This window comes from Phalangium opilio, unplaced genomic scaffold (genome assembly GCF_054372755.1).
Source record: "Phalangium opilio isolate 3A_F unplaced genomic scaffold, DU_Popi_V2 ptg000113l_1, whole genome shotgun sequence".
NCBI lineage: Eukaryota > Metazoa > Arthropoda > Arachnida > Opiliones > Phalangiidae > Phalangium > Phalangium opilio.
In genome coordinates, this window is record NW_028324209.1 from 1,167,157 (window position 1) to 1,191,639 (window position 24,483).

Sequence of the window (24,483 nt, forward strand, 5' to 3'; positions counted from 1 at the left end):
AGAATACGGGTGTTAGGCTTAGGAAAAGTTGAAACCAAGGCTTCAGTAATTAAGTAGGCGTAGGTCTTATTTTTTGTCATTTTTGGGAGGCTCAAAAAAGGTACATTTTACCACCGAGTCTTAAATGTTTCACCACGGTACTTAAATATTAAAAATTGTCTCTCATTATTTGAGTATATTAGACTTGAAAGTGAGAAGTTTCCTTTGTGTTTTTGTTAATCTAAGCCTAGGACAAAAATAATTGGTATGGTGACTTTGGCCTTATGGGGAAACTTAATATTAACTCAAGAGTGATTCATTGAAAGCTTTTGGGAGTGTTTTAGGACCTTCAAAATTTTAAGGTGTATTATCATTATATTGTATTTATCATTTATCAGCTTTTATCCTGCATATACAGTGTGTTTGTTTAACTGATTATGAAAAGCACAGCTTCCTGTTGATAGAATATTGCCTTGGAAATCCATCTTGTAGTCAAGGGTTACATTGAGGAACTTTATTTGATCTGAGAGAATAGAATTCAGATAATTTGGCCAGAACTTGAAGTTCAATTCATTGTGACAGTTGTTCCTATAATTTCAACCATTTCCTATGTGTTCATGTATACTTGCGCAAAATTATAATGTTGGTTCAAACTTTATTAGAGGATATTAAGGACCAGTCTTCTTGAGTAACATAGATTAAATATAAGATTTTCAATAATTTTTTCTTGTTATCACAATTAAAAGCATACGAATTAGAGGTTCAAAACTGTCTTATCTATGTTATACAATATCTAAAGGTGTATATGTTAACTTCTGTGTTCTGTTATGTTCTCAAATTTTTGATTTTTAGTCTTTAATTTTTTTGATAACCATGACAGAAATTTTATTGACTTTTTTATTAGTAATTATTGTAATTCTTGCGCTTTTCTTTTAGGATCCTGCTGGTATATTTGAGCTGATTGAAGTAGTTGGCACAGGAACCTATGGACAAGTCTACAAAGTAAATAACTTATCTATTGACGACACTGTGGTTCTTAAACTGTCGTCTCTAAAATTTATTTTAAAGAGCAAAAATGGTTAAAGAGGGAGTTATCTAACTGATTAAGCGAGTTTAAGATGAACAAACCTTGTTATTTTTGCCCCTAGTATTCACATGGGGTACATGATTTTGTGATTTATTCAGAATTTTGTCAAAATTTCAGTACTTTCGTGAATAGCCCGCATCCCTCAGAGTTTCATCAGTGATCTTACAGTTGTTATCACATTGTTTTTGCAGGGTCGTCACACAAAAACTGGGCAATTGGCGGCCATTAAAATTATGGATGTTACCGAAGATGAAGAAGAGGAAATTAAACTAGAAATTAATGTTCTCAAAAAGGTAAAATCTTTTGAGAAATTTATTCCAGTTTCGGATTGATTGGAAATTTTCTTGCTCTAATTAGTGTTAAAGCAACAAAAAATTTCATTGTTTTCTAAAAACATTTATTTTTTCGTTTTGTATATGTTATTTTCATAGTATTCTCATCATCGTAACATCGCGACATATTACGGAGCATTCATTCAGAAAAGCCCCCCTGGAAAAGATGACAAGCTATGGGTAAGTCGTCACTTTGAACTTTTATTCCATCTTCTTATTAATGTTCAATTGTTTAGCTTGTGATGGAATACTGCGGTGCTGGATCCATAACTGACCTTATCAAGTGTATGTACACTTATAAATTGTTAAATTCCCTAATAGTGTTATGACTATGCGACGTATTTACTTACGCGTTTGTCTTTTTTTCTGTCCATCAGCAACCAAAGGGCAGTCATTGAAAGAGGAATGGATTGCTTACGTTTGCAGGGAAATTTTGAGGGTAAGATAAACAGTACTTAATACTTATTAACTTTTAAGTTTACAGTGAAGTTCTTTCAAAATGGAAGTTTAATCTTTGAGATGAATTGAATGCGTTTTATATTTTCGTCTTCAGGGTTTGAGTCACCTTCACGCGAACAAAATAATCCACAGAGATATCAAAGGACAAAATGTATTGTTAACGGACAATGCCGAAGTGAAACTAGTGGATTTTGGCGTTAGTGCGCAATTGGATAGAACAATCGGCAGAAGGAACACATTTATCGGCACCCCTTATTGGATGGCCCCTGAGGTCATTGCCTGCGATGAAAATCCAGATGCTACTTACGATAACAGAGTAAGTACTCGCCTTTTGCTCCTGTTGCCAGGCCTCAAAACTTAAGTTAAAGATAGCTTCTTCAAACACCACCAACCAATCAACTAATCAATATTGGTTTTCAGAGCGATTTATGGTCACTCGGAATCACAGCTTTAGAAATGGCCGAATCTCAACCTCGTAAGATGTAAAAAAGAGCTCTTATTGGCTATAAATATTTAACACGGTTCGCCTTTTAGCTCTCTGTGATATGCACCCAATGCGAGCTCTATTTCTGATTCCTCGTAACCCTCCGCCACGGTTAAAGTCGAAAAAGTGGTCAAAGAAATTCCATAGCTTTATCGAGACTATTCTAGTGAAAGATTATCAGCAACGACCCTATACAGATCAACTGCTGAAACAGCCATTCATTAAGGACCAACCCACCGAGCGACAAGTCAGAATTCAGCTCAAAGATCATATCGACAGGTGCCGCAAACACAAAAGGGGTAAGATACGCGAATTGCCTATAGGTGTCCCTGAAGGAATTTGCGTAATTGATTATTTCTTGGTTGGTTTATAGTTGACGTTCAAGAAGAGTATCGGTACAGTGGAAGCGACGGTGAAGATGAAGAGTTGGGTGTTCCTGGTGAACCCAGTTCGATCGAACAAGTCAAACAAGATTCCACTCTGAGACGGAACTTCCAGCAGTTACAGGATAATCGGACACTAACTCCTAGCGATCCCAGACCCAGCCACGCCCCGCTTCTTCCCGCTCCGCCTCCACCTCAAGCTCAAGATATACCACCCGCTCTGCCACCCGCCAGACCACCTGTTCCTCCGCAAAGGCTTATTGGTAAGAAAACATCAAAAATAAGGGATACCAACGCGCCTCTCTGAGAAGATCTAACTTAATCTTCCTTCATTTCTCTGGTTTTTCCAGTGGTGCCAGATCCGCCACCGCCAAGTAAGCCTTTGCCGCCAATTCCTGTAGAGGAGGAGCGGCGTGAGAAAGAGAGAAAGCCAATCACGCCCCCTAGGAATCATCATGGGGGTCCGCCCCCTCAAAACATGTTTCCCATACAACATCTGCAACACGTGCAGCAATACCCTCAACAGCAACAAGCGCATCAACATCAACAGAGAAGTTCCGGACTCTTCAAACCACCCGCAATAAGAAGACCCGAAGTAAGTTGATGCTTGAATTGCTCTTTAAGTGGGTTTTTCTAGACTAAAGCGGGCCTTGAGTCCAAGCAGGCGGGCGGGAGTGAGGGACATTAATTAAGGTAAAAATTCTAATTGTCTTTGGTCCATGTTCCGTGCAGGAACTGGAGGTGTTAGCTGCTCAGTTGAACGAATTGGCGGCCAGTGCAAGCAATAGTAACGTGAGTGGAGGTGTCAGGAATGGGCGAGGGAGTGATCGTATCAATGGGAGCACTCCAGACCATGGTCCCACCATTTTGGGGGGAGGGGGAAACGCCCCCTCGGATTCTGATGACGATGACGATGAGGAAGAAGCCATTAGGTTCAATGATGGAACGCTTCTCGCGTCTGATCCCCCCAGACCTCTGTAAGTAAAATAAACCTTTACCTTTCATATTGTTTTTCTACTCCAATTTATTCGCCTTCTCTGGCAAGACTTAGCTAGATTAATAGAGTGCTGTCAGTTGTGACGTCAGATCCAAGGTTAAACGTCACGAGTCTGCATTTAGCAATGGGCGGCCATGACAGTTACCGTTTTTTCTTTATGGGAAAACAGCATGGGTGACGTCACACCGGCGCTTCTGACAGCACTCTATATACTAATAAGTTCCGAAATCACGCGTCGTCTTCTACCACAGTTTGAAATTGTTTAGGTTGGGAAAATATTGAAATAAACAATTTTCTTTGCATAAGTTCGACATGGTGTATTAATATGTAACGTTTGAACCATCGTTGAGTCAATGAAATGTATTTTATAAACTTATGGTCTTAAAAGCTGAACCATTAAGTATTAGATGCACATTATTTTTAGTTTTAATTATGGTAGAATCTGTCAATGAAAACCGGTTTTTTGCATTTTCTAAAGAACACATGAAATTTTCGTAAAGGGAAAAAATGTGTTGACTTGTTGTTAGCGTAAAACCAAAAACTATATGAAATAGTCCAAGGAGGGTTTAAGGGGAGTTGCAAATAAACAATTTTTAAAATAGGTATATCTGTTTTGAAAGAGATTAGACGGGTGTAATTACCTTGTTTGATCCGTTTTTGAAACATAAAAAAATATCTATGCGCGAAACTGGTGTATTGCGCATATCCAAGGCTTAACTTCTTATTTCAAGTCTGAAGGGGTAGTTATAATTGAAATGAAAAGTTTATGGTAGAGTTTTACCCTTTTCGGAATATTTGCTTTCACAAGGTACTATAGCCATGGTTTTATTGTTTAAAAAAGTTGAGTTATTTTACGTTCAAGTGAGGGAAAATTGGTGCTGATGCGAGAAAACAGCTCTTCCAACAATCACCGAGACCGCGAGAATAATTCTCCTCCTAAAAGTCAAATCGAGCTACCGAGGTGAGAGACATATAAAATAGCCTCTTCGTCCGCAAAATAATAAGAAAAAGCTCGTTTGCTCGTCTAATGTACGCCAAGCGAGACTACTTACGTCACTAAACTTCCATTCACAACTAACTGCATCAGAACTGTTCTTCTTATAGATTTTTAACAGCTATTCGAACGAATCCTTTTTAGATTTTTTTGGCTTAACTAGCTGACTCTGTCTCACTGACACTTTCTCACGAGCGAGAAGCACACCCTAATAATCCGTTTGTTAGTTAGCGCTGTTAGAGAGTTTAAGAAATTAACCCGAAAACGTGTATGGAAAGCCTAACCTAGAGGACGCTGAACGCAAAAACCAAGTTTTACAGTGGCTTGGTAAATATGTCGTCAGTAAGCTACACTTGTTCCAAAATCCGCGTTCTGTAGGGATTTTGGGGAAACTACACGTTTTTGGTTAAAATTCCTAAACTCTGCCAAGTTTCTTCATAAGCGATTGATAACTTCATTTCGAGTGCCTTGTTTTTTTGTTTCTGTTTTATTCGCAGTGTGTCAATGTGCGTACTATATGTAATACTATCATCCTAGCTGTAGATTTGTTCACTTCTACAAACAATTAGTTATAGTTCGTATTTACTCATTTTATAACCTCGTCTAAATTATAAAAACATTTTTTCAGGCCTCCGGAATGCTATGGAGAAGTTCTAGGTGTGTATTTACTATTTTTTTTTTTTTTTTTCGTTTTCAACGTGTGAAACGTTTTTCATTGTAATGTGTGTTTATTTTGTTACTCTATGTTAGATAATTCAGCGAATCAAGCACCAAACCGGCCTCTCCCACCCACGCCCGATGAAGAGGAGGAACGAACGCTAGTCAGAAGAGTAGGTTGAACCCTTTTTCTTCTTTCTCTCTTCCTCCGCCATTATTTTGAGGAAGAAGACCATGTAGAACAGTGGTGCAACGTAATATACAAAACTATTTCATATGGAAAAGTATATCCTTCTATTTCTTTAAAAAAAAAAATGGTTTAAGAGCGGGTCTTGTAAGGGAAATTAGTAGTTTTTAATTTGCTCGCGAAGGTAGCTTAAGCGTCGAAAACAAAACTGGGGGTTCACGAACGCGATTATAGAATCTCGTGCGGTTGCGAAACGCTCTTTAACAGTCCAGTTTTTGCACCTTGACCTTTCAGAGTTTAGTGGATAAAAAAGAATTGGAAGTTCGTTACGCCAATAATAATCAGGTTGGTCGAGCGGATGCGAACGGTGCCAGTATTAGCTTTAACAATAAAGGGGGGAACGTCCCGCCGCCTTCAAAGAGTCATAATAACAAAGGCGAACGTCGAGAGCGCCCGTCCAGCACCAATTTGGAGCGCAATTTGTCGCATCATCAGCGCAATAGCAAACGCGATTCGGCCCCGCCCCACAACAACGTACACGTCACCCCCAAACAGAGCGGCGGCAGTGCCGCGCGTAGCTCCTCTCGACATTCTCAACGTAGTCAACTAAGCAACTTGGAGAGTAATAAAAAGAGGAGTAGTAATCAGTCGCAGAGTTCGAGTACCGGGCTCATTTCGTCTAGTTCCTCTTCTTCGGAGATCCGTCAAACACCTCCCACCGTCAAAAATGCCAATGACACGTCCTCCTCGTACAAACGTTCTAGACAACGCGGTGGCGCCTCTTCCTCAACTACCTCCTCTAATAACTCAAGGAGCGCTAATAATCAGGTCAGTTGGGCTAATTCAGAGATGACGTCATCTAACAAGTTTAACGCTTCCAAAATATTTTTCCATATTCTCCCGAATATTTTTATTTTGTATTTTATAAAGTTTAATTTTATTGGCTTCTCAAAAACGATACTGAATTGACACATCCCCTGGTAAAAATAAACGTAACAATTGCCGCATTTAGAAGTATTTAAAAACGACATTCAGAAACTCTTACCGATTGGGCTAGCGGAACAGTTACCTTTTCTTCATAGTGAGTTGTGATGACTACGCAGATCGCCGATAAATCTATGGCATTATTAAATTTTGGAATCAAGACGGCAGTTTTTCCATCAAAGCGAGGCAAAGTTGACTTTCCTTAGGAACTCTAGTTTTGGCTTGGCAAAGGATGGTGGGCGGGATCTGTAATTGCGCTTATAAATGCCGCCCACAAAGGCCTCCTGCCTTCGTCAAGCTGGAAGTTCGAAAGGAAAGTCAACTTGTAGGGGAACCACATTCATAGCCTTGTTTTTGAGAATCCAATTAAGATTTTAGGATGTTTAATTTTAAGCATGAAGTGGTGCTTTATATATCCCTATCCCTTACCTACCACCTTATTATTTGTTTATTGCGAAATTATATTTGGTGTTAAGCTTTCATTTATTTATTTATTTATTTTTTCGCGTATTTATGAAACTTTTATGGAGAATGAAGACGGAACAATTTACTAGTTTTTGATCTTAGTTACTTAGTTGAAATAGACATAATTCATCGGGAAAATTAGATTTACCGAACTAGTAACTTGTTCACTCTCCCGTTACTGAATTATGGCGTCTTGGTGATGGAACTGAGAATTATATATTGCTTGTCTTAGTTTTTATTTCGTCCTGGGAATACACTTTTCATTACGGATAAAGCGATAGTGCATTAACGTAACGAAACACCATTTGAAGTTTAAAACTAACAATTTAGCTAGAAGCGGAAATATTTCATTTTCAGTCAGTTAAAGATTGCCGCTTAAGAAGACTTTTCTTTGGTTGCCGGTTTACTTCATATGGGGGAAACGCTAAATTCAATGCTTTTTAATTTCTGATCTCTTTTTTTTTCCTCCCCCACAAGACTGATTGGTTTTTTTCCCGATTTCAAAGCATGCTTTCTATTTACTGTGTCAAACGTTATCAGCATGACTTTTACCGTTAACTCGAGAAGACAAAGATTGATTTTCTTTGTTTTTTCGAGTTTCAACAGTATTCTCGTACATCGAGAGAATATGGAAGGAAGACACTTTCCCCCAACTGACTTGTAAAATTGATCACACGGAGCGCGCTTTAATAACGAGACTAAAACATTAAAACTAACCAAAGCATGATTCGAACATCGTGTCGATCAAAAGTTAGAAGTGATTTTTTTTCCGATGAAATTCTGCATTTTGAACAAATCTAATTGCGCCCTTACGTTAACTTTCTCCACTAAAACGTTACGTCAACTATAGTTTGCTCCGACAACTTCTTCTTCTTCGCTCTGCAGCCGTCGACAAATTGTTCATTTCCAAACAATTGCCAACGACGCATTTTTATTCTTGGTCTGTGTAAATATGCCCTATAGCTTTTATCTCACTCAACGTTAATTATCGTATTGTAGCGTCTCAGCTTCGCGCGCGAGCCTTTTTTTTCCAGAGTCTGCCCTTTCTATCTTATTTCAGGTTTGTTAAACCCTAGATCACGCCATATTGGGGTAATACTACCCAATTGAAGCCTGAAAGTAGTTAAGGCTTGTTGAATCACTTACTAGAATTTATAGGAACTCTTAAAGAAGGCACCGGTGGGTGGGTTAAAATTATTTGAAATACGTCAGGCCGCTAAGTGCCAAAGACTCCAGTTGGAGTGGAACTGAACACCTTTTCATTGTTTTTCGTGATATTGTAGCGCCAATTCCCTGAAAAGGTAGTTTTTCGAAAAAAACGAAGTAAGCTTCTTTGAACCACGCCTTTCCTCAGTTACGTGCCTGTGACTTATTTCAAATAATTTATACCCACCAGCCGATACCTTCTTTACAGAATCTTTAATTAAAATCAAAAGAATTAGACTGGCTATTAATACGCTTAAACATTTTCAGCTTTATTAGCTATTTTAAAAACGTGCGTGTTTCTTACGAATGTATTGGTGGGTCATTGTTGTAGAATAACCACGACAGGGATCGAGATCGTGGTCACGAGCGATCGTCGCACATGCAAAGAACAGAGTCTTCCCAGAGTTCCTCGGGGGGACTACTCAGCTCCACCCCTATTCAACAGTTACGCTCGAGCGGTGTTCTTCCCGATCTTTTGCCGCAGCAAAATATCTCTCACGGATCTTCGCAACAAAGGCCTCAAGATCGCAGCACCTCCGAAGAGGTATTTAAACGTAGACCAATAATATTAAGACATATTCAGACTCGATAGATTTTTTTCAACGGATTACTGTTGAGAAAAGTTTGTCCGAATTTGTCTTGATATAGTGTTAGTCACCTTCCAATACAAAGGTGAAATATTTACACGTAGTATCGTCAGGCCGTTGGGAAAACTCCTCCTCAACTCCAGCACAAGCAGAGGTCCTTCTTGACTTTCGGTTTTGGGGCTGGAAATTCTGGTGGGGGCACGGGGCCCTCACCGACCCCCTCACCAAGGAGAGAGAGCCATATTAACGTCAACGTCACGCCTACTTCGCACGAAACTACTTCCGATACGCCAGAAATAAGGAAATATAAAAAGAGATTCAACTCCGAAATTCTCTGCGCCGCTCTTTGGGGTCAGTTTCTCCCGTTTAAATTGCGATTTGGACTAGAAGGACATTTAGTAAAGGCTGATGTTCGTTTGTTTGTTTGTTTTAGGCGTGAATCTTCTTATTGGTACTGAGAATGGTTTGATGCTGCTGGATCGCAGCGGTCAAGGGAAAGTTTATCAGTTGATCTCTCGTCGTCGCTTCCAACAAATGGAAGTCTTGGAAGGACAAAATATTCTGGTCACCATATCGGGAAAGAAGTCCAGAGTCCGTGTCTACTATCTCTCCTGGCTCAAAAGCAAAATACTGAGAACGGATGGTGTAAGTAGACTAATGCTTCTTCCTTTTCTTTTTGATCGTTAGCTAGATTTTACTATTTTTGTTAAAAATTCACGTGATTTTTCTAGCAAGTAGAAAAGAGAAGTGGATGGATCAATGTGGGAGATCTACAAGGCGCTGTCCATTTTAAAATTGGTAAGAATCCACTAATACCCTTATAAGCCTTGGCAAAACTATAGTGTGACCTTAAAGATTTGCCTGGGTTCTTTAATTTGATGTCTATTAGAGAGAGAGTTCAAACCATTCGTAAAAATCTAATAATCTATATCGGACGCGAGGTCACGGAGGATCTCCTATGGTCATGTCCAAAATATTCCGTCTAACACTAACATCTTCACGTTAAAACCTTACGAAATGAAGCTTCCCTAATTTTTGGGGAGTTTTGTTCAAACACGTTGGTTCCGTCTTAAAATGGCGGATCAGGTCTAAACATTCACTTTCGCGTTTGACATCAGATTTTTATGTATGGTTTAAACTCTATTAGCCATACAGGCCTTTGTCAATCATAGATGGCAATTTCGCCAGCATATATACTATGTGTTTTAGGTATCATTTTGAAACGCGCGTCCAGCACATTCCATATTTACATTGTTTTTTTGGTGCTTTTAATTTCGTTCCGTTTACCGTTAGTTTTATTTTGTTATCCGCCATTGTTATCGAGGGTTATCGTGTACTATATAATATAGTCAGGCCAAATATAATCGGTTCTGTATACATTTTTTGAAAATGTGCGTCTCCTCTCTGTCCCGATCCCTTTTCTGTTCATTCCTCTCGCTTTTGTTTTGCTATTATTTTTAATTTGAAGCGGTGTGGTGCATCCCTCAGCAACAGCATGATATTAAAGACAGTTGGGAAAACACTTTTCGCATATGGAGTGGAAATGGTAACATACGACTAACCAGCTACCCCCCTTTTACTTTTTCTTCTACCGCTTGTTTCTAGTTTAGGGCCAAGTGTTCTTTAATATATACACCTTAAAATGCAGTCCTACAAATACAGGGTTGTTTAGCGGATTAACTAACGCTAAGGGATTGTTCACTCGGAGGTACTCGCGTATTAATACCGCCAAATTATTCCTTGATTCCCCCAATTTATTGGATCAAAACGGATGTAGAAATAGCGCAGTGTTTAGGCAAAATAAATCGTTTTGCCGGATGTTAAAGATTGCGGCGCCGAATTTAGGCGGGATTTGAATTTCGAGAACTTAATTGATGCTTAATTACAATTATATTAAATGAGAAAAAATATATTGTTTTTATCCACATCGTAGTATACGATGAGGCTCTTAGTTTGACCCGAGCCGTAGTAGTAGTAGTAGTGGCCGGGGTTGTCGCTTTCGTTATCGTTAGATTTTAGCTTAAAAAGGAACTGGATAGTACCTCAACCCACCAATAGGGGTAGCTGAGCTCAGTTAGAGATTTTATTTTAATTAAAATTTTTCCACATCGCACCCGGGTCGTTGGCGCAGCAGTAAGACACGCTACCACTGAGCCATAGACACTCGATAGAACAATGGAGTTTTCATCCTTTAGTTTATCTCTAAAGTGTCGGGAATAGGGGGAGGGTATCTCTCTATCTGTGTGGTCGGATACTTTTGAATTTTTATCTGTGGGGTCGGATACTTCTGATTTTTTTTAGGGTCTTTTAATTTTTTTTCTTTTTATTTGTGTGCTAATTAAATAGATAACGATGTGGCTGCTATTACGAGCCCTTGGGTCGACTTGTTTAATACTAACTGTTGCTTTTCATCTTAAAAATGCGTTGGTTTAGAACTTCAGGCAGGTTTTTAAGTTTGGAACGTCATAGGACACGTGATATTTGGTCCGATTTTCTTATGACTTCCTGTTAGAGATAGTACCTGGTGCTGGGGGGGGGGGGGCGTTTGGAACATAGAAACTTTATCTTTTAGGGGGCATGAACAATCCCTCGGCCTTATTTAATCCAGGTTTAGATTTGAAATAAATGACTACCAGCGCCGATTTCGTACGCGCAGTTCCCTATTGCGCACTTTCTCTTGAGCGCGTTTTGAGACCAACCAGCCTGAAGCGAATACTTTTGCAGCTTTAATGAGCGTAAAAGTAAAAAGAGCGGCTGTGATCCGATTTGTTAGCTTTAGTTATATATTAGGTTTTGGAACTGCGGTTTTTGTATTTATTTTTTTTAATAATTAACGTTTAACTAAATTGTCCAAAGCCGTTTTGTTTTTCGCTGCTGCTGCTGCCAAATGTTTCACTTCCTTCACTTTGATTCTTTAAAGTGACCATGCCAGGTATTTTTTTTATTAAAAGCGACAAGCTTTATCCGCGAAAATATGTAATATCCTCGAGTATTATACTCGCGAGTGTTTACTCTGAAAAGGTAGTTAGGCTTTGCAGCAGTGATCGAGGTAAACGGTATATCTGTAGTTTCAAATGTCCCCGTTAGCAACACCATCAAAACGTAACAGTTTAGAGGCAATGAGATATTGTTACAAGTTGAGGGGTTGAGCTGTTTGTTGGGTTACGAGTCTACTTAAAAGTGAAAGTTTTTCATGATTTCACTAGTATTTAATCAATATTTTAACGATTCCTTCGTTGTGTTGGTGTTTACACGCTACAGTAGTGATAGGTATACAGATTATTAATCATTCAAGATGGTGGCCATCTTTTATGATTGGCTTTCTGTAGAGTTATTAAGTACATAATACTTCTCTTCGAGAGAAGTGTACCACAAAGCGGGGTAAGTGTAACGTCATTCTTCCCAACATTGGATCATTTGGAGCAACGTTACTAAACCGAATCACATACGCGATAAATAGTTCCCTCATCATTACTCTATAAGCGATTAACTATTTGGCAAGACGCGCTTGTGGATTTTGTCCCACCTCAAGACGAGGTTTGTGGGTTGATTGCTGGGAATTTAGTACCCAATAGAATTCACCCTAGCACGGTGCGATGCCCATCTGAAGTTTGATGAGCGGGAAAGCAAACAAAAAGGGTGAGGCTGGGAAGAATGACGTTACATAACTTAAGTATGAAGAGGATACAGAGTGACATCCTTCTTCTATTATCCCCTTCTGTTACTACTGTTGCACCTAAACACCTCCTAATTACCGAAAACATACCATGGTCACTTTAATGTTGTGAACTACTAACGCACTTACTAATCATTAGCAAAGTAGAGTTTAAATATTTTATCAAAGGCATTCGTAGCAAACACCTTTAAGTGTAAGAAACGGTTTCACTTAGTTTTGCGCAGATTTTAAGAATACGAATTTACCTTAAATTTTTTTTTTGTGTTTACGTTTTTTGCTTTGTTATAATTTCATTTCATTTCATTTTTGTTAATTGGTCCCTATGAATTTTCTCTATTTTTATTTTTGTTTTTGGCTCGATATGGTTTTTCACTTTTGGAATATTTCCCCGCCCTGTCCCTTTCCTGTCCTGGTTTTATCTTGTCTTCGTAACAGTTAAGTACGAGAGGATCAAGTTCCTGGTCATCGCTTTACGCGAGAGCATCGAGATCTACGCCTGGGCGCCAAAACCTTACCATAAGTTCATGGCTTTCAAATCTTTCTCCGATCTCCTGCACAAACCCAATCTCGTTGATATGACCATCGAAGAGGGAGTAAGACTCAAGGTCATCTATGGCTCCACCGAGGGCTTCCACGCTATCGACCTCGACTCTGGAGCCGTCTTTGACATATACATTCCCGCTAATGTAAGTTATTAGTCATTCTTTTTCACTAAGAGTCTAAGACTCGTCACGAACCGAGATGAGAGAGGGCTTCCAAAGCTCGGATAATTGGCTCAATTTAAAAATACGTCGCGATTGTCTAGGAGTCTAGAATAAGTTAGAACTAAAAGGCCTATTCCGCGATTTTTCTCACTCTTTATTTCGCGTAAAATTACAATAGAACGTTATTGATAGCGAGGAAATTGCCTAAAGAGAAACCAATGCGTCAATAACTAAGCTCTTGAATGGCTCAGTTTATTTAATCGATTTCAACTGGTATTTTAACGGTCTCCTAATATAGAAGTAAATGTTTATATCTTTCGCGTGTGCAGAGTCAAGGTCCCGTGACGTCACACTGTATAGTTACTTTGCCAAATTCTAAAGGGATGCAATTATTGTTATGTTATAACAGTAAGTACATTTTCATTTTTTTTTCTTGGTATAAAGGTGAAATTTATAAACGTCCGACGCTGCGCGAGTGTATTTATGAATTACAACTTAATAGAAATTTTAGCCTAAAAGTTAAGCTCATAGTCTTTTTGACTTTAAAAAACTTATTTAAAGTCATTTTTGTTTGTTTGATGTAATAGACGAAGGTATGTACGTGAATACCTATGGTAAAGTTAGCAGAAATATTGTCCTACAATGGGGTGAAATGCCAACATCCGTTGGTAAGTAAATCTTGGTTAATCTTGTCTTGAAGAAGATTTTTATAGGCAAAAAAAAAGAGAAAGAAACTACTAATTTTCGTACTTTATTCGATAGCTTACATTGGAACGGGTCAAATCATGGGTTGGGGAAACAAAGCGATAGAAATCCGTAATGTCGAAACGGGACATTTGGATGGCGTCTTCATGCACAAGAAAGCGCAAAAACTCAAATTTCTATGCGAAAGAAATGATAAAGTAAGATTAATGACGCTTTAAACGAATCGTAGCATTTATTTTCGTCTACCATAAAGTAAATTGGTCTAATAAATTCGTTTTGCAATTTCTCTGTGCTTATTAAAATTAAACGAGTGTTGAAAAACTGTCTATTGCAGGTGTTCTTTTCGTCTGCCAAAGGAGGATCGTCTTGCCAGATCTATTTTATGACTCTAAACAAACCGGGAATGGCCAATTGGTAGTACCCCCCCCCCGTTCTCCCCTTGACCCATATATCCCCCCCTCATCTGACCTTCCCGTTCCGCCCCCCCCCCCTCCAGTTGTACCTAGCCTAAAGGATTCTGTGTGTGCGTGCGTGAAATTCAAATTATTTCAAACTCTTGGCGAAATATTCTCTATTCTTCCATTTGACCTTCATTCCTTTTTTTAATTTGGAAACAATTTCAATTAACGATCATCGTTTCTTGTTTTTTTTTTTTTATATTGAAAATAGTTTAACACGATCGTGGTTTGTTGAATAATGATCGAGGAAAGGTTTGCGGTATATAATTGATTTTAATTTTGAAGTTTGAATTAAATAAAATCAAATTTCAAATGTATCGAGCGAAAAAAAAGATACGAACAATTTTGAAATTTGAATAAAGAATATCAAATTTCAAACTTTGTGTTGGTACGAAAAGATTTTAAATAATTTAGGACCGGCGCCAACCCAATTTTTCTCGTTTTTAAATTTAAAAGCCTTTAATCGTAGAAAAATTGTACCGTCATATTTTAAAGGGAGCGTGAACGATTCAAACAATCCGATTTTATTCGCTTTAAAATGATAAAATTTGTTCAAAAACATTAATAAAACTTGCCGAAACATTTTTCGTTGATTACAAAAATTGGAAGATACTAAAAATGGTTGAATTGTTTTTCATATTTTAGGCCTAATGCTTTTAGGAAAAGTTTATAAACGTTTTTGAATCCATTTCATCATTCTACAGCGAATAAAATAAACTTTCCGTAACTCTTTTTGCCCCCCCCCCCCTATAAATGTACAAAATCTATTAGATACCGCCGTTTTTTCTCGCATTCGCTGCAACAAGTAAAACAGCTTTATTCATTTTCACTATTTAACTTTTCAGACTTTATAAATGTCCCCCCGTTTTTATAAAGAGAATTGAACAACTCTTAGTTAATTATAAAAATAATCCAGTTAATTTAATCGACGTTTATTTGCGTTTTATTTTTAACATAATACAAACATTTGAAAAAAAAGTCTTCAAGTTTGTGTTTTTATTTTCGCAATTTTTTTTTATTTTTTCGCTCAATAGGTCCCTCCCCCCCTTTTTTTTTCGATGTAAATAGTTGATTTTATGTAAAACTGAACTGAACCATGTATTATTATTCTCGCATAATTATTATTATTGCTTTAGGAAGAAAAAAATGTGACTTATTATTATCAGTAGCCATATATAAATTGTTTAACCGCCCCCCCCCCCCGCCCCGGCACGCCAACATTACTTCGTTTTTTTAAATGATGCGAAATAAAGCGTGAAATCGCTTGCGATCTTCAGTAAGCATTGTAGAGATTACAAAAAAGACTAATTTCAAAGTTTGACCCATAGCTTATTAACAATAACAATATTTAGTTTGACAAGCTATTGGTCAACTTAAGCGGACGACAGAAATGAAAGTGTGTGAAATTTGGTCTGTTATAGAATGGCCAACTTAGATTACCGGTGGTAGAAGGCCTGCCAGCTTTACCCGAGCCCCATGTTAAAAAACGACAAGCAAAATCGCCCCTAGTTCCGACTTTCGCCGTTAGGTGCGCTACCAACCCAGTTTTCCTCATAATGCTTTTTCTATGGGGAAAAAAATTCGGAAGTGGACTCGGTTTAAGAGCATTTTTATTATATTTACCCATTTTTTTCGTGGCCGAATTTTAAATGAGAAGTCAAGTGAGTTTTAATTTATATTTTGAGACCAATTTCATAATTTTCCGTCCGTTATTTGACGAGTAATCAACATTCAAAGTTGGGGTTGTTTTTCAGGCGGATAAATTAAATTTCTCGGAAAACCTAAGCCTTCGTTCAACGGCGCCATTAAATTTTAATGTAAACTTCCTTCAAGACCGAGGCTTAACGCTAAACGGCGCGTTTTTCCGCCTTAAAAACAACCCCAACTTTGAATGTTGATTACTCGTCAAATAACGGACGGAAAATTATGAAATTGGTCTCAAAATATAAATTAAAACTTACTTGACTTCTCATTTAAAATTCGGCCACGAAATAAATGGGTAAATATATTAAAAATGCTCTTAAACCGAGTCCACTTCCGAATTTCTTTTCCTACAGAAAAAAGCATTACGAGGAAAACTGGGTTGGTAGCGCACCTAACGGCGAAAGTCGGAACTAGGGGCGATTTTGCTAGTCGTTTTTTAAGCTGGCAGGCCTTCTACCACCGGTAATCTAAGTTGGCCATGGTTATAGGGATTATGAATGAATAGAACAAGTTACTAGTTTTTAAATAAATTGGCTGTAACTCTCATCCAAAAATTAACCTAGAGCTATGAAACTCTCGCAGCTTGCTAAGCTTAATTTCTGGAGTTTATATTAAATTAATTTCAGATTAAATAAAAATTTCCGATACTAAATCCACACCCTCATTGAGCATTTCACATTAATACGCATTTAATTATTAATATCGAACTCAGCAATTTCTTTTTTTTTGTTCAACAAATCGCAGAATTTAAGTTTAAGCCTAATTTTTAAAAGTGATGAAATTAAGCCTAGGCCTAATTTTAAAAAAAATGATGAAATTAAGGATATCTTTTTAAACACTCAAATTGAGCCTAATTAAAAAAGAAAATATTAATTAAGCTTAATTTGAAAAATGGGGTTCACTTGCAGAGTTAAAAACTAGTAACATCTTCTTAGACTTCATTATCTCCAATTAATTTAACCAAAAAATTAAAGATAAAGGTGCTTTAAATTAATTATTTTAATTAAGCCAAACTAACAGGGGATGTGTTGAAATAAACAGAAATTTGAATTTCGGGGGAAAATTCTTCCGTCACCGAAAGGTTTTTTTATTGTGGTAATTAATAAAAACATTTTGTATAAAAAAAAAAGTAAAAACACATTAGCATTTAACTAACAACCAAACCAACCAAATTATAAATATAAAAATGGTGTCTAAAAATATATTAGCGAAAAAAAAAAATAAAACCTTTTCGAAGTCAATTTGAGGGAAAATTAAGTTAAGCCGTCATTTGTCTCGACGTTACGAACGCCGAAAGACGTAGCTGGCAAAATGTAGTGGGGATTTTTCTAAATGTATAAAGCCCTACGATATTATATAAATATATACATACATACATACAGTCTGATTTTATTACGTTTTTCATTAATGTTAAAAAAAACATAATAATTGTTTCGTGTTTTACTCGGAAGAAATGCTAAATCCCACTCTTAATTTTCTCTCCTTAGTCAAAAAAAAAAATTATAAATATTTATCCTAGTTAATTGCTCATTAATAAAACCTACCACACCAACCAATTAGTGTTTATATTTAAATAATTTAACGCTTTACTAGTTTGCTTGAGACTCCCCCCCCCCCCCCACAATATGGTTGAACTATTTGTTCGTTACTTTTCTTTATAGTTATTATTTACTTTAAAAATAATGAATGTTGAGAGGAACAACATGGGTTTGAAGGGATATAAGAAATTTCTCAATAACCGCATTTTTTAAATAGTGACAGTATCCCTTGATGAAATTTTCAACATTAATTTTTTATCGAATGCAGTTTATATTCCCTTTATTACAAATTATTATTATTTTCAATACTTCCTTAAACTCAACATGATTAGTTTTGATTATTTAATAAAAAAAATTAGCGTTTAGCGGTTAGAACCTCAGAAACAAACAAAAAAACCAATAATTCAGCTTTTTTATATGTAAAAAAAAAACAAAGAAAATACAAAATTGAGCTTGCTACGAAATAACTAAAAACCAAAAAAAAAAATAAAATAAAATAAACACAACAAACAACAAAACCATGTAGGTGTTAGAAATTTTTTTAGAAATCGTTACCACAGCTGCCTTGTTAACGCATTGTGGAAATTAGATTAAAAAAAAACGACGAAAAAAAAAAACAAAACAAAAAACCTTTTTATAATCTTCATTAACTAAAAGGAAAAAGGCGCAAATTTAACATACATTGTCCTAATTGAACATAAACTTGACGAGATAGTTGTGTATGTACAACATTTGAATTAAAAATCAATGTAAATGTGTATAACAATTATATCCCCAAACTACATAATTTTTTACAAGGTGTGGCTATGTAATAACCAACGGAGTTATGGGCTGATACCCACCCAATTAGTAGGGCCGTGGGATGCACGCGAAAGTGTCAATTCTTTCCATGTAAAACAGTGGCTGTTGAAGCGCCAGCTTCAAGATCGAAAGGGTGTAGCGCTTCAAACTATTGTAGCTATCAATCGCGACGACTTTGGGAATAGAATAGGTAGGTTAAGGTCGAGCTAAAGCCAACTTGGGAAGGGGGGAGCGGTTTTTAGTTTCTGCTCATTTCCAAGCAAGTGTTTCAAATAAAAAATTTCAAGACTTTACAAACTGAAAGACAACATTTCAAAGATTACAACAAAATTGTGAAAAACTTTTATTTTTGAAATTACATCAAGTTAAATGACATTAAATTTAAAGTTACTAATTCCAATATATCTTGTCTTTCCGTCGTTTGAATTGCATAAAATTTTGCATACACGCGCATTTACACCTACGCTAGTGGTTAATCGAGACACTTTTGCAAAATGTCAATTATGTAACTAATTAAGCGAATAAATTAATTTAATTAGTGACTTAATTAGTTAAATAATTGACATTTTGCAAAAGTGTCTCGATTAACCACTAGCGTAGGTGTAAATGCGCGTGTATGCAAAATTTTATGCAATTCAAACGACGGAAAGACAAGATATATTGATGTAATTTCAAAAATAAAAGTTTTTCACAATTTTGTTGTAATCTTTGAAATGTTGTCTTTCGGTTTGTAAAGTCTTAAAATTTTTTAATTGAAACACTTGCATGGAAATGAGCAGAAACTAAAAACCCCTCCCCCCTTCCCAAGTTGGCTTTAGCTCGACCTTAAAGACATAGTTTCTTTGTATTTTTACTATTTTCTCTATTTACGAAAAGAGAAGATACGTATGCTTAGCTAGAAATGGCACCTTATAGCGTCGTGGCCACTGTATCCCGCGTGTATTGAATTGGGCAGGCATTTCTCAAGTATATGTAGCACTCTTTGTAACATTATAGTGTACGCGAGACACCTCGTAGCCTTAGAACGTTGTTGGATACTGTACAACCTTAGCACGTTGGAAACCACAGGGAGTATTGCAGTGATTTTTGCCATTGTAAGTCAGTATGGGAACTCCCGAAGATGGGAGTTTCATTGTTTTCCATAGGACATGGGCTCCTTGGAAACTCGTGGAATTTAAAGTATATACCAAAGGTTCGTTAAAGGCTCATTTTCTTCACTAAAAATGTAATGCAATTGTAAACCCACAATATTTTGTATTACTACAATGTGCTTAAAGGTTTTTTTCTAATAGAGCTATCTCATTTGTGACATCAGTGCCTTAGTGAAACGCGCGGATTGTACGAAAATCCAATGTAGATGGAATTGCATCGACCATCAAAACTAAACATGTAGAAATACAACTCAGTTCCAAAATGAGTGTTCATAGTTTTGCTATTGTTGCGAATTTTTGGTGCAAACTCTTGCATTTGCATATTATGAATTGAAGCAATTGTGAAGTTCAAGGAAGGGGCGGTTACCAATTTAGATTTCGAATGAACACGCATTAACCGTGTGTGCCAGGCGTAAGGACATATCCACGTATCTTTTTGTTAACCCAGTACTTTACCAATCCTCAAAATATGTTAAGAAGTTGCGCAATTGAATACATTGAATTTATTGAACATGAGAGTATACAAAAAAAAAAGTTTAAATGATAGATCGTATAATGAGTAAATCTTAATTAAGAGATGACAGTGGCGGGAATGGATTCTGTTTGGAAATGACCAGTTTTTGATGTTGATTCGAAATGTACCCTTTAATCTTCCCCTACAATTACGAAACATTAAATCAAGGAAATTTCCCCGTAGGAAGCCATCAAAGCAATTACTTCGAAGATGAGGTTAGCCAGAATACAATTAACTTCGTCCAAATCGACGTCCTCAACCTCCATCATTTTTAAAGCCACCAGAAACGCCTCCACCGGCAATTGGTGAGTTTTTAAAATAGAACAACTGCGACAAAGAGAAATATTATATTTAACGCGTTAAGAGGAAATGCCAGCGTAGCAGCCAAGATCTTACACTTTTTTAAAGAGATTTCTGTACGCTACATTTTTTAATTTTTCAAGAATGAGGTAAACTCCGCATTTGATGAAGTAAGCTTCATTCGCCTCAATTGCCTCATTCAATGCCAATAAATTCCCGGCTCTAAACAAGGCGTTTAAACACGGGTCCTTTAAGGCGATTGATACTTTTATTATAACTTACATTACAGCTTTCACTACGTCCGAAAATTGCAAAAGGTCATATTTCTCTAAAAGCTCGGAACTTGGCATATGACCCTATCATAAAATGAATTGAAAAATTAATCTGAACTAAAGTGCGGCGGGCGCGCGTTACCCAACACTTACTAATAGCATTTTAACTGGAATTAGATATATCAATATCAGTCTCTTATTTCTAGTTGACTTTTTATGACAACGTTGAAACGCGAAAGTCAAATTATCTTCCGCTAAAATAGTTTCGTAATATTTTTAAGTTAGCCTAATGTCAGACGAGTAGCTAGTCTCTATTATATAGAGTAATGTCAGTTCTACGTATGCAAACGTCATACCCTTCTATCTCTTAGCTCAGTGTCATCCCCCCTACCAGACGAGAACAGTATCACCTCTTACAAAAGCGCGCCTAGAGGGAGGGATACACAGTCTACTCCCCTCTCTACCGACACTACTCTATTGTATTGGCGCACTTGAAAACACTACCATTTTGTTCTTTTAACCTTTAACATCGCACGCAAATATGCCTTTCATTGTTTTCAAGTGTGCTTTAACGAAACTATTACCGTTACAACTTCAGTAGTGATAACCATACAGATAGCTAGTAATTCAAGATGGCCGCTACCGGCCCATTGCCTTTCGGTAGCGGCCATCTTGAATTACTAGCTATCTGTATAGTTATCACTACTAACTTACCACTCTTAAAGTCACTCTCAAACATAGCTTTACGTCCAACATAGTATCTAAAATTTACAATTTATTATTTTCAAAAGTAACCCGCGTAGTTTGTCCAATAATTCAGAACCAATAGAAGGATATTGCTCTATTGGCGGATTAAGGGAAAATAAACGTTACAAACTTGTAGGTGACCAATTGAGAGATGCTAAACTGGTCCTTGTACGTTGAACTATCAATGGCTCTGATTAATGGTTTGCACAAATGGAGCTTGTTCACCTAATACGTATAAATTCACATTCAACACTGTTTAAGAAACATCATTGCGTGTATCAAGTATTTCGATTAATGTAATAACGCGTACTTTGAAATATATCTTGAAGAGTTGGTTAACAACATTTAACATGCCCCATCGCTTCGAATCTTCTTGCGCCGATCGACTATTATTCGAAAGAAATTATTGGGTGATAACTAGCTGTACTTGAACAGTCTAGGAACTGCTGAAAAATAGTATATCGTACTTGTCGGCGGCGCAGACTCGGAAGCAACACATGAGCCCCTCCGCCGCTTTCTCTAGCGTCTCGTCTTGTTTTCTTTTCCCCTTTATGTTCAGTTGCGCGTCCGCCTAAACATTCGGTAGGTTATCTATACTTTCTTTCAATAAGCTACTACATTTGCTCAATCTAGAAGAATTCTTTGGTCTGTATTGTGATATGTATTCGACTTAAAGAGGCGGGACTTAATCTGTTAATTATCGCATTTTATTCGCGTTTTATTGTTCAAAATTTACTTAGCAATCCCAAGCCCCCTCCTACTTTTGTTCAAGCAGATTATCCCCGCTAAACTGCAATCTTCAAGGGACTGTAAATAAAGCGTCAGTGGATGGGTTAAAGAGTACTTGAAATACGTCAGGGACACGTGATCGAGGAAAGGCGTGGTTCAAAGAAACTTCCAAGTTATATTTCGATATCTAGCACTTTCGCTGCAATCTCGTGAAAACCAAGGACTAGGTATTATGCGGAGTCTCTCGATCTTGGCGTCATGTGGTGCCTGTGATGTATTTGAAATATTTTTCCCCTACCGCGGATGCCTACTTAACAGTCCCTTTAAAATGACGCGCAAGATCCTTAACAAGGGTAAATTGTTCCCCCATCCCCACCCTGCAGTAAATATACCACCATTAAGAGAAATTTGTTTAGTTGCGTACACTGGCTGCGAGTAGTCTCAAGTCCAAACACACACTATACATAACGGGTAAAGCCCAATTCTCATCTTTCTGGTTTTGGAAGACCTTCGCAAATAATTTACATATCCCTAAAGTTAAGGGAAATAATACGTTTTAAAAGTAAGTACTCTTTAGTTATTGTGGACTTAAAGGATATTGAACAAGATTATATTGATGTCTGTAAGCGTCGCTGAAACTGTGGTTGCTCACGTCGCTTATTGTTCTAAAAATACAAAATAAAATCATGTAATCAACAATAGAGGAAAACAACTGTAGAGATACAAGAGGAACAGTTGAATTTTTGACGTTGAGCACGGGTCTATGCGTGATAGGGTGAGTCGCCTGTGGCGACATCTACAAGCGGCGAGGTAAACTGAAATATTACTGGCCCCATATGTTACCACTCGAAGTTTAACTGCGTCGAGTGCGGGCCGTTTTATAATTAATTTAATTTTCTGTTTTATTTAATGGAAGGAAAAGAGTTTGTAGGATGCAGAGAGATTCATTAACAGAGAATTAAAACATTTGCAAGATGAAACGTTACAGTATTTATTCATTGTTTAAATTTAATAAGTCCTTCCTTCGTCGATAGGGGCGCCACGTACCATTCACCCTATCACACACGCGAAGGGGCAATAGCCCCTTCCAAAAAGTTTGACTGCCTTGTGCATCTTGTTGTTTAAGTTCTTCGCGCATGCGCACTTGGAGCTAAAAACGTCATATCTAGGTTGTGAACTAGGCTATGCGGGGAAACTACTTCCTGTTTGTAGGAAGAACTGAACTGACTCAGACTAAGAACATTTTTTCAAAACTTTTTGGAAGGGGCTATTGAAATTTCCGCCTTGAAATAGTTTGTCTATGATTCTTAATGCATGTTCTAATGTCCATGAAAACAACCCATGACACAAAATGATGGCACCTTTATTGTCAACCCCTTACTTTCTCAGATTAAAGAAAACCTATTGGGAGTTTTCAAATTTTTTCTTTAACAATTACTAGTCGCTTTAATATTTGATATAATGTGCATTGATTTGCATTCAGCCCTGGCGGATTTTCTTAGAATGAAAACCCAGATTGGCTCTGGTAGGGTATGCGCAAAAAGACTCGTGAAACACTTTAAAAAAAGGCTAGGAAGCTTGAACAAAACCCATTTGTTGTTGTTGTACCACTAAAATTCTGGCTGATCTTCTTCTACACACAATTTTTACCTTGCCAAAGGCAGGAGCCAATCAGAACTCATCCATGAGGGCGGAGCTAAATCTACCCTTTGCTAAGCTTAGAGGGCCATCTACTGACATTTGTTTAAACTAAACCACAGGTGAGTCTTGCTTTAAGGAAGGGTGAAACTTGCCAACCCCTTTAACTTTAGGTATTATGCCTCCATCGTTGACTAAAGGATAGGTCAACCGTCAATATTGTCTAGTAAGGTGTCAGAGGAAGTATGTACTTCATGTGTTCAGCTATAATTTCATCCCAAGGTGGATCAATTGCTCTGCAAACGAGTGAATCTGGATCATCAACTATCAATCTTGGGCTGAACATATGAGGGTGATGACAAGATAGCATTTCCGCCAATAGCTGACCATCGCGACTCTGTAGGGCGCTATCAACCTATCAAAATTGATGAGACAAACCAATTTAAGCAAGTGTCCCAATTGTAGATATTATATACTTTTAATAATAATAATATTATGGCTTTATTATGGTATGAATTGGTATAGTATAATTACCTGTTGTAAATACTGATTTATTGAAAAATGGGCCATTTTATGCTACTTAAAACTAGTTTAAATAGTTTTTACGCTAAATTCAGAGTATGTTACTTAACACACGCGGCCGATTAATATGAAAAGTAACGATAAAGTGACTAAGTGATGCGGAGAAACTAGCAGACGACTATTTGTGCCAGATTGACGGCAGTGACGGCGGTCATAAAACCTC

At 37.2% G+C, this 24,483-nt stretch overlaps 2 protein-coding genes across 8 annotated transcripts in view; one reads left to right on the forward strand and one right to left on the reverse strand.

The window, feature by feature from the left end:
• The window catches only part of msn (serine/threonine-protein kinase msn), a 41,361-nt gene extending 23,006 nt beyond the window's left edge, over positions 1-18,355 (forward strand). For 2 of the 7 annotated variants that reach the window (XM_089853181.1, XM_089853177.1), the window contains exons 2-26: positions 916-981; positions 1,258-1,359; positions 1,498-1,578; positions 1,635-1,683; positions 1,776-1,837; positions 1,952-2,173; positions 2,278-2,332; positions 2,392-2,640; positions 2,715-2,987; positions 3,075-3,319; positions 3,457-3,701; positions 4,584-4,682; positions 5,344-5,372; positions 5,466-5,545; positions 5,854-6,387; positions 8,546-8,758; positions 8,906-9,152; positions 9,235-9,446; positions 9,533-9,599; positions 10,270-10,347; positions 12,913-13,163; positions 13,511-13,589; positions 13,769-13,849; positions 13,944-14,083; positions 14,221-18,355. In XM_089853181.1, the coding sequence (XP_089709307.1) occupies positions 1,300-1,359; positions 1,498-1,578; positions 1,635-1,683; positions 1,776-1,837; positions 1,952-2,173; positions 2,278-2,332; positions 2,392-2,640; positions 2,715-2,987; positions 3,075-3,319; positions 3,457-3,701; positions 4,584-4,682; positions 5,344-5,372; positions 5,466-5,545; positions 5,854-6,387; positions 8,546-8,758; positions 8,906-9,152; positions 9,235-9,446; positions 9,533-9,599; positions 10,270-10,347; positions 12,913-13,163; positions 13,511-13,589; positions 13,769-13,849; positions 13,944-14,083; positions 14,221-14,304 (3,735 nt within the window). In that variant the 5' untranslated portion in view covers positions 916-981; positions 1,258-1,299 and the 3' untranslated portion in view covers positions 14,305-18,355. The remainder of the gene's footprint in view (positions 1-915; positions 982-1,257; positions 1,360-1,497; positions 1,579-1,634; positions 1,684-1,775; positions 1,838-1,951; positions 2,174-2,277; positions 2,333-2,391; positions 2,641-2,714; positions 2,988-3,074; positions 3,320-3,456; positions 3,702-4,583; positions 4,683-5,343; positions 5,373-5,465; positions 5,546-5,853; positions 6,388-8,545; positions 8,759-8,905; positions 9,153-9,234; positions 9,447-9,532; positions 9,600-10,269; positions 10,348-12,912; positions 13,164-13,510; positions 13,590-13,768; positions 13,850-13,943; positions 14,084-14,220) is intronic. The other 5 variants (XM_089853178.1, XM_089853180.1, XM_089853179.1 and 2 more) reach the window with 5 other exon arrangements.
• Positions 18,356-20,018: 1,663 nt separating this feature from the next.
• On the reverse strand, positions 20,019-24,456 carry PCID2 (PCI domain-containing protein 2). Its single transcript, XM_089853127.1, has 13 exons — positions 24,273-24,456; positions 23,990-24,153; positions 22,698-22,765; positions 22,525-22,619; positions 21,839-21,942; positions 21,682-21,757; positions 21,502-21,596; positions 21,339-21,385; positions 20,778-20,878; positions 20,635-20,708; positions 20,449-20,574; positions 20,256-20,379; positions 20,019-20,194 (listed from the first exon to the last, which is right to left on the reverse strand). The coding sequence occupies exons 1-13, from the start codon at positions 24,306-24,308 to the stop codon at positions 20,105-20,107; spliced, it is 1,200 nt and encodes a 399-aa protein (XP_089709253.1). The 5' UTR covers positions 24,309-24,456; the 3' UTR covers positions 20,019-20,104.
• Positions 24,457-24,483: the final 27 nt, after the last annotated feature.

What these genes read in the sequence shown, in the direction of transcription:
- PCID2 (XM_089853127.1), bottom strand. Translation starts at nt 24,308, where the DNA reads ATGGCCCATTTTTCAATAAATCAGTATTTACAACAG. An exon ending in TCAATATAATCTTGTTCAAT is followed by an intron (nt 22,620 to 22,697) that starts ATCCTTTAAGTC and finishes GGATATGTAAAT; the next exon opens with TATTTGCGAAGGTCTTCCAA. An exon ending in CGAGTCTGCGCCGCCGACAA is followed by an intron (nt 21,758 to 21,838) that starts GTACGATATACT and finishes TTCGAATAATAG; the next exon opens with TCGATCGGCGCAAGAAGATT.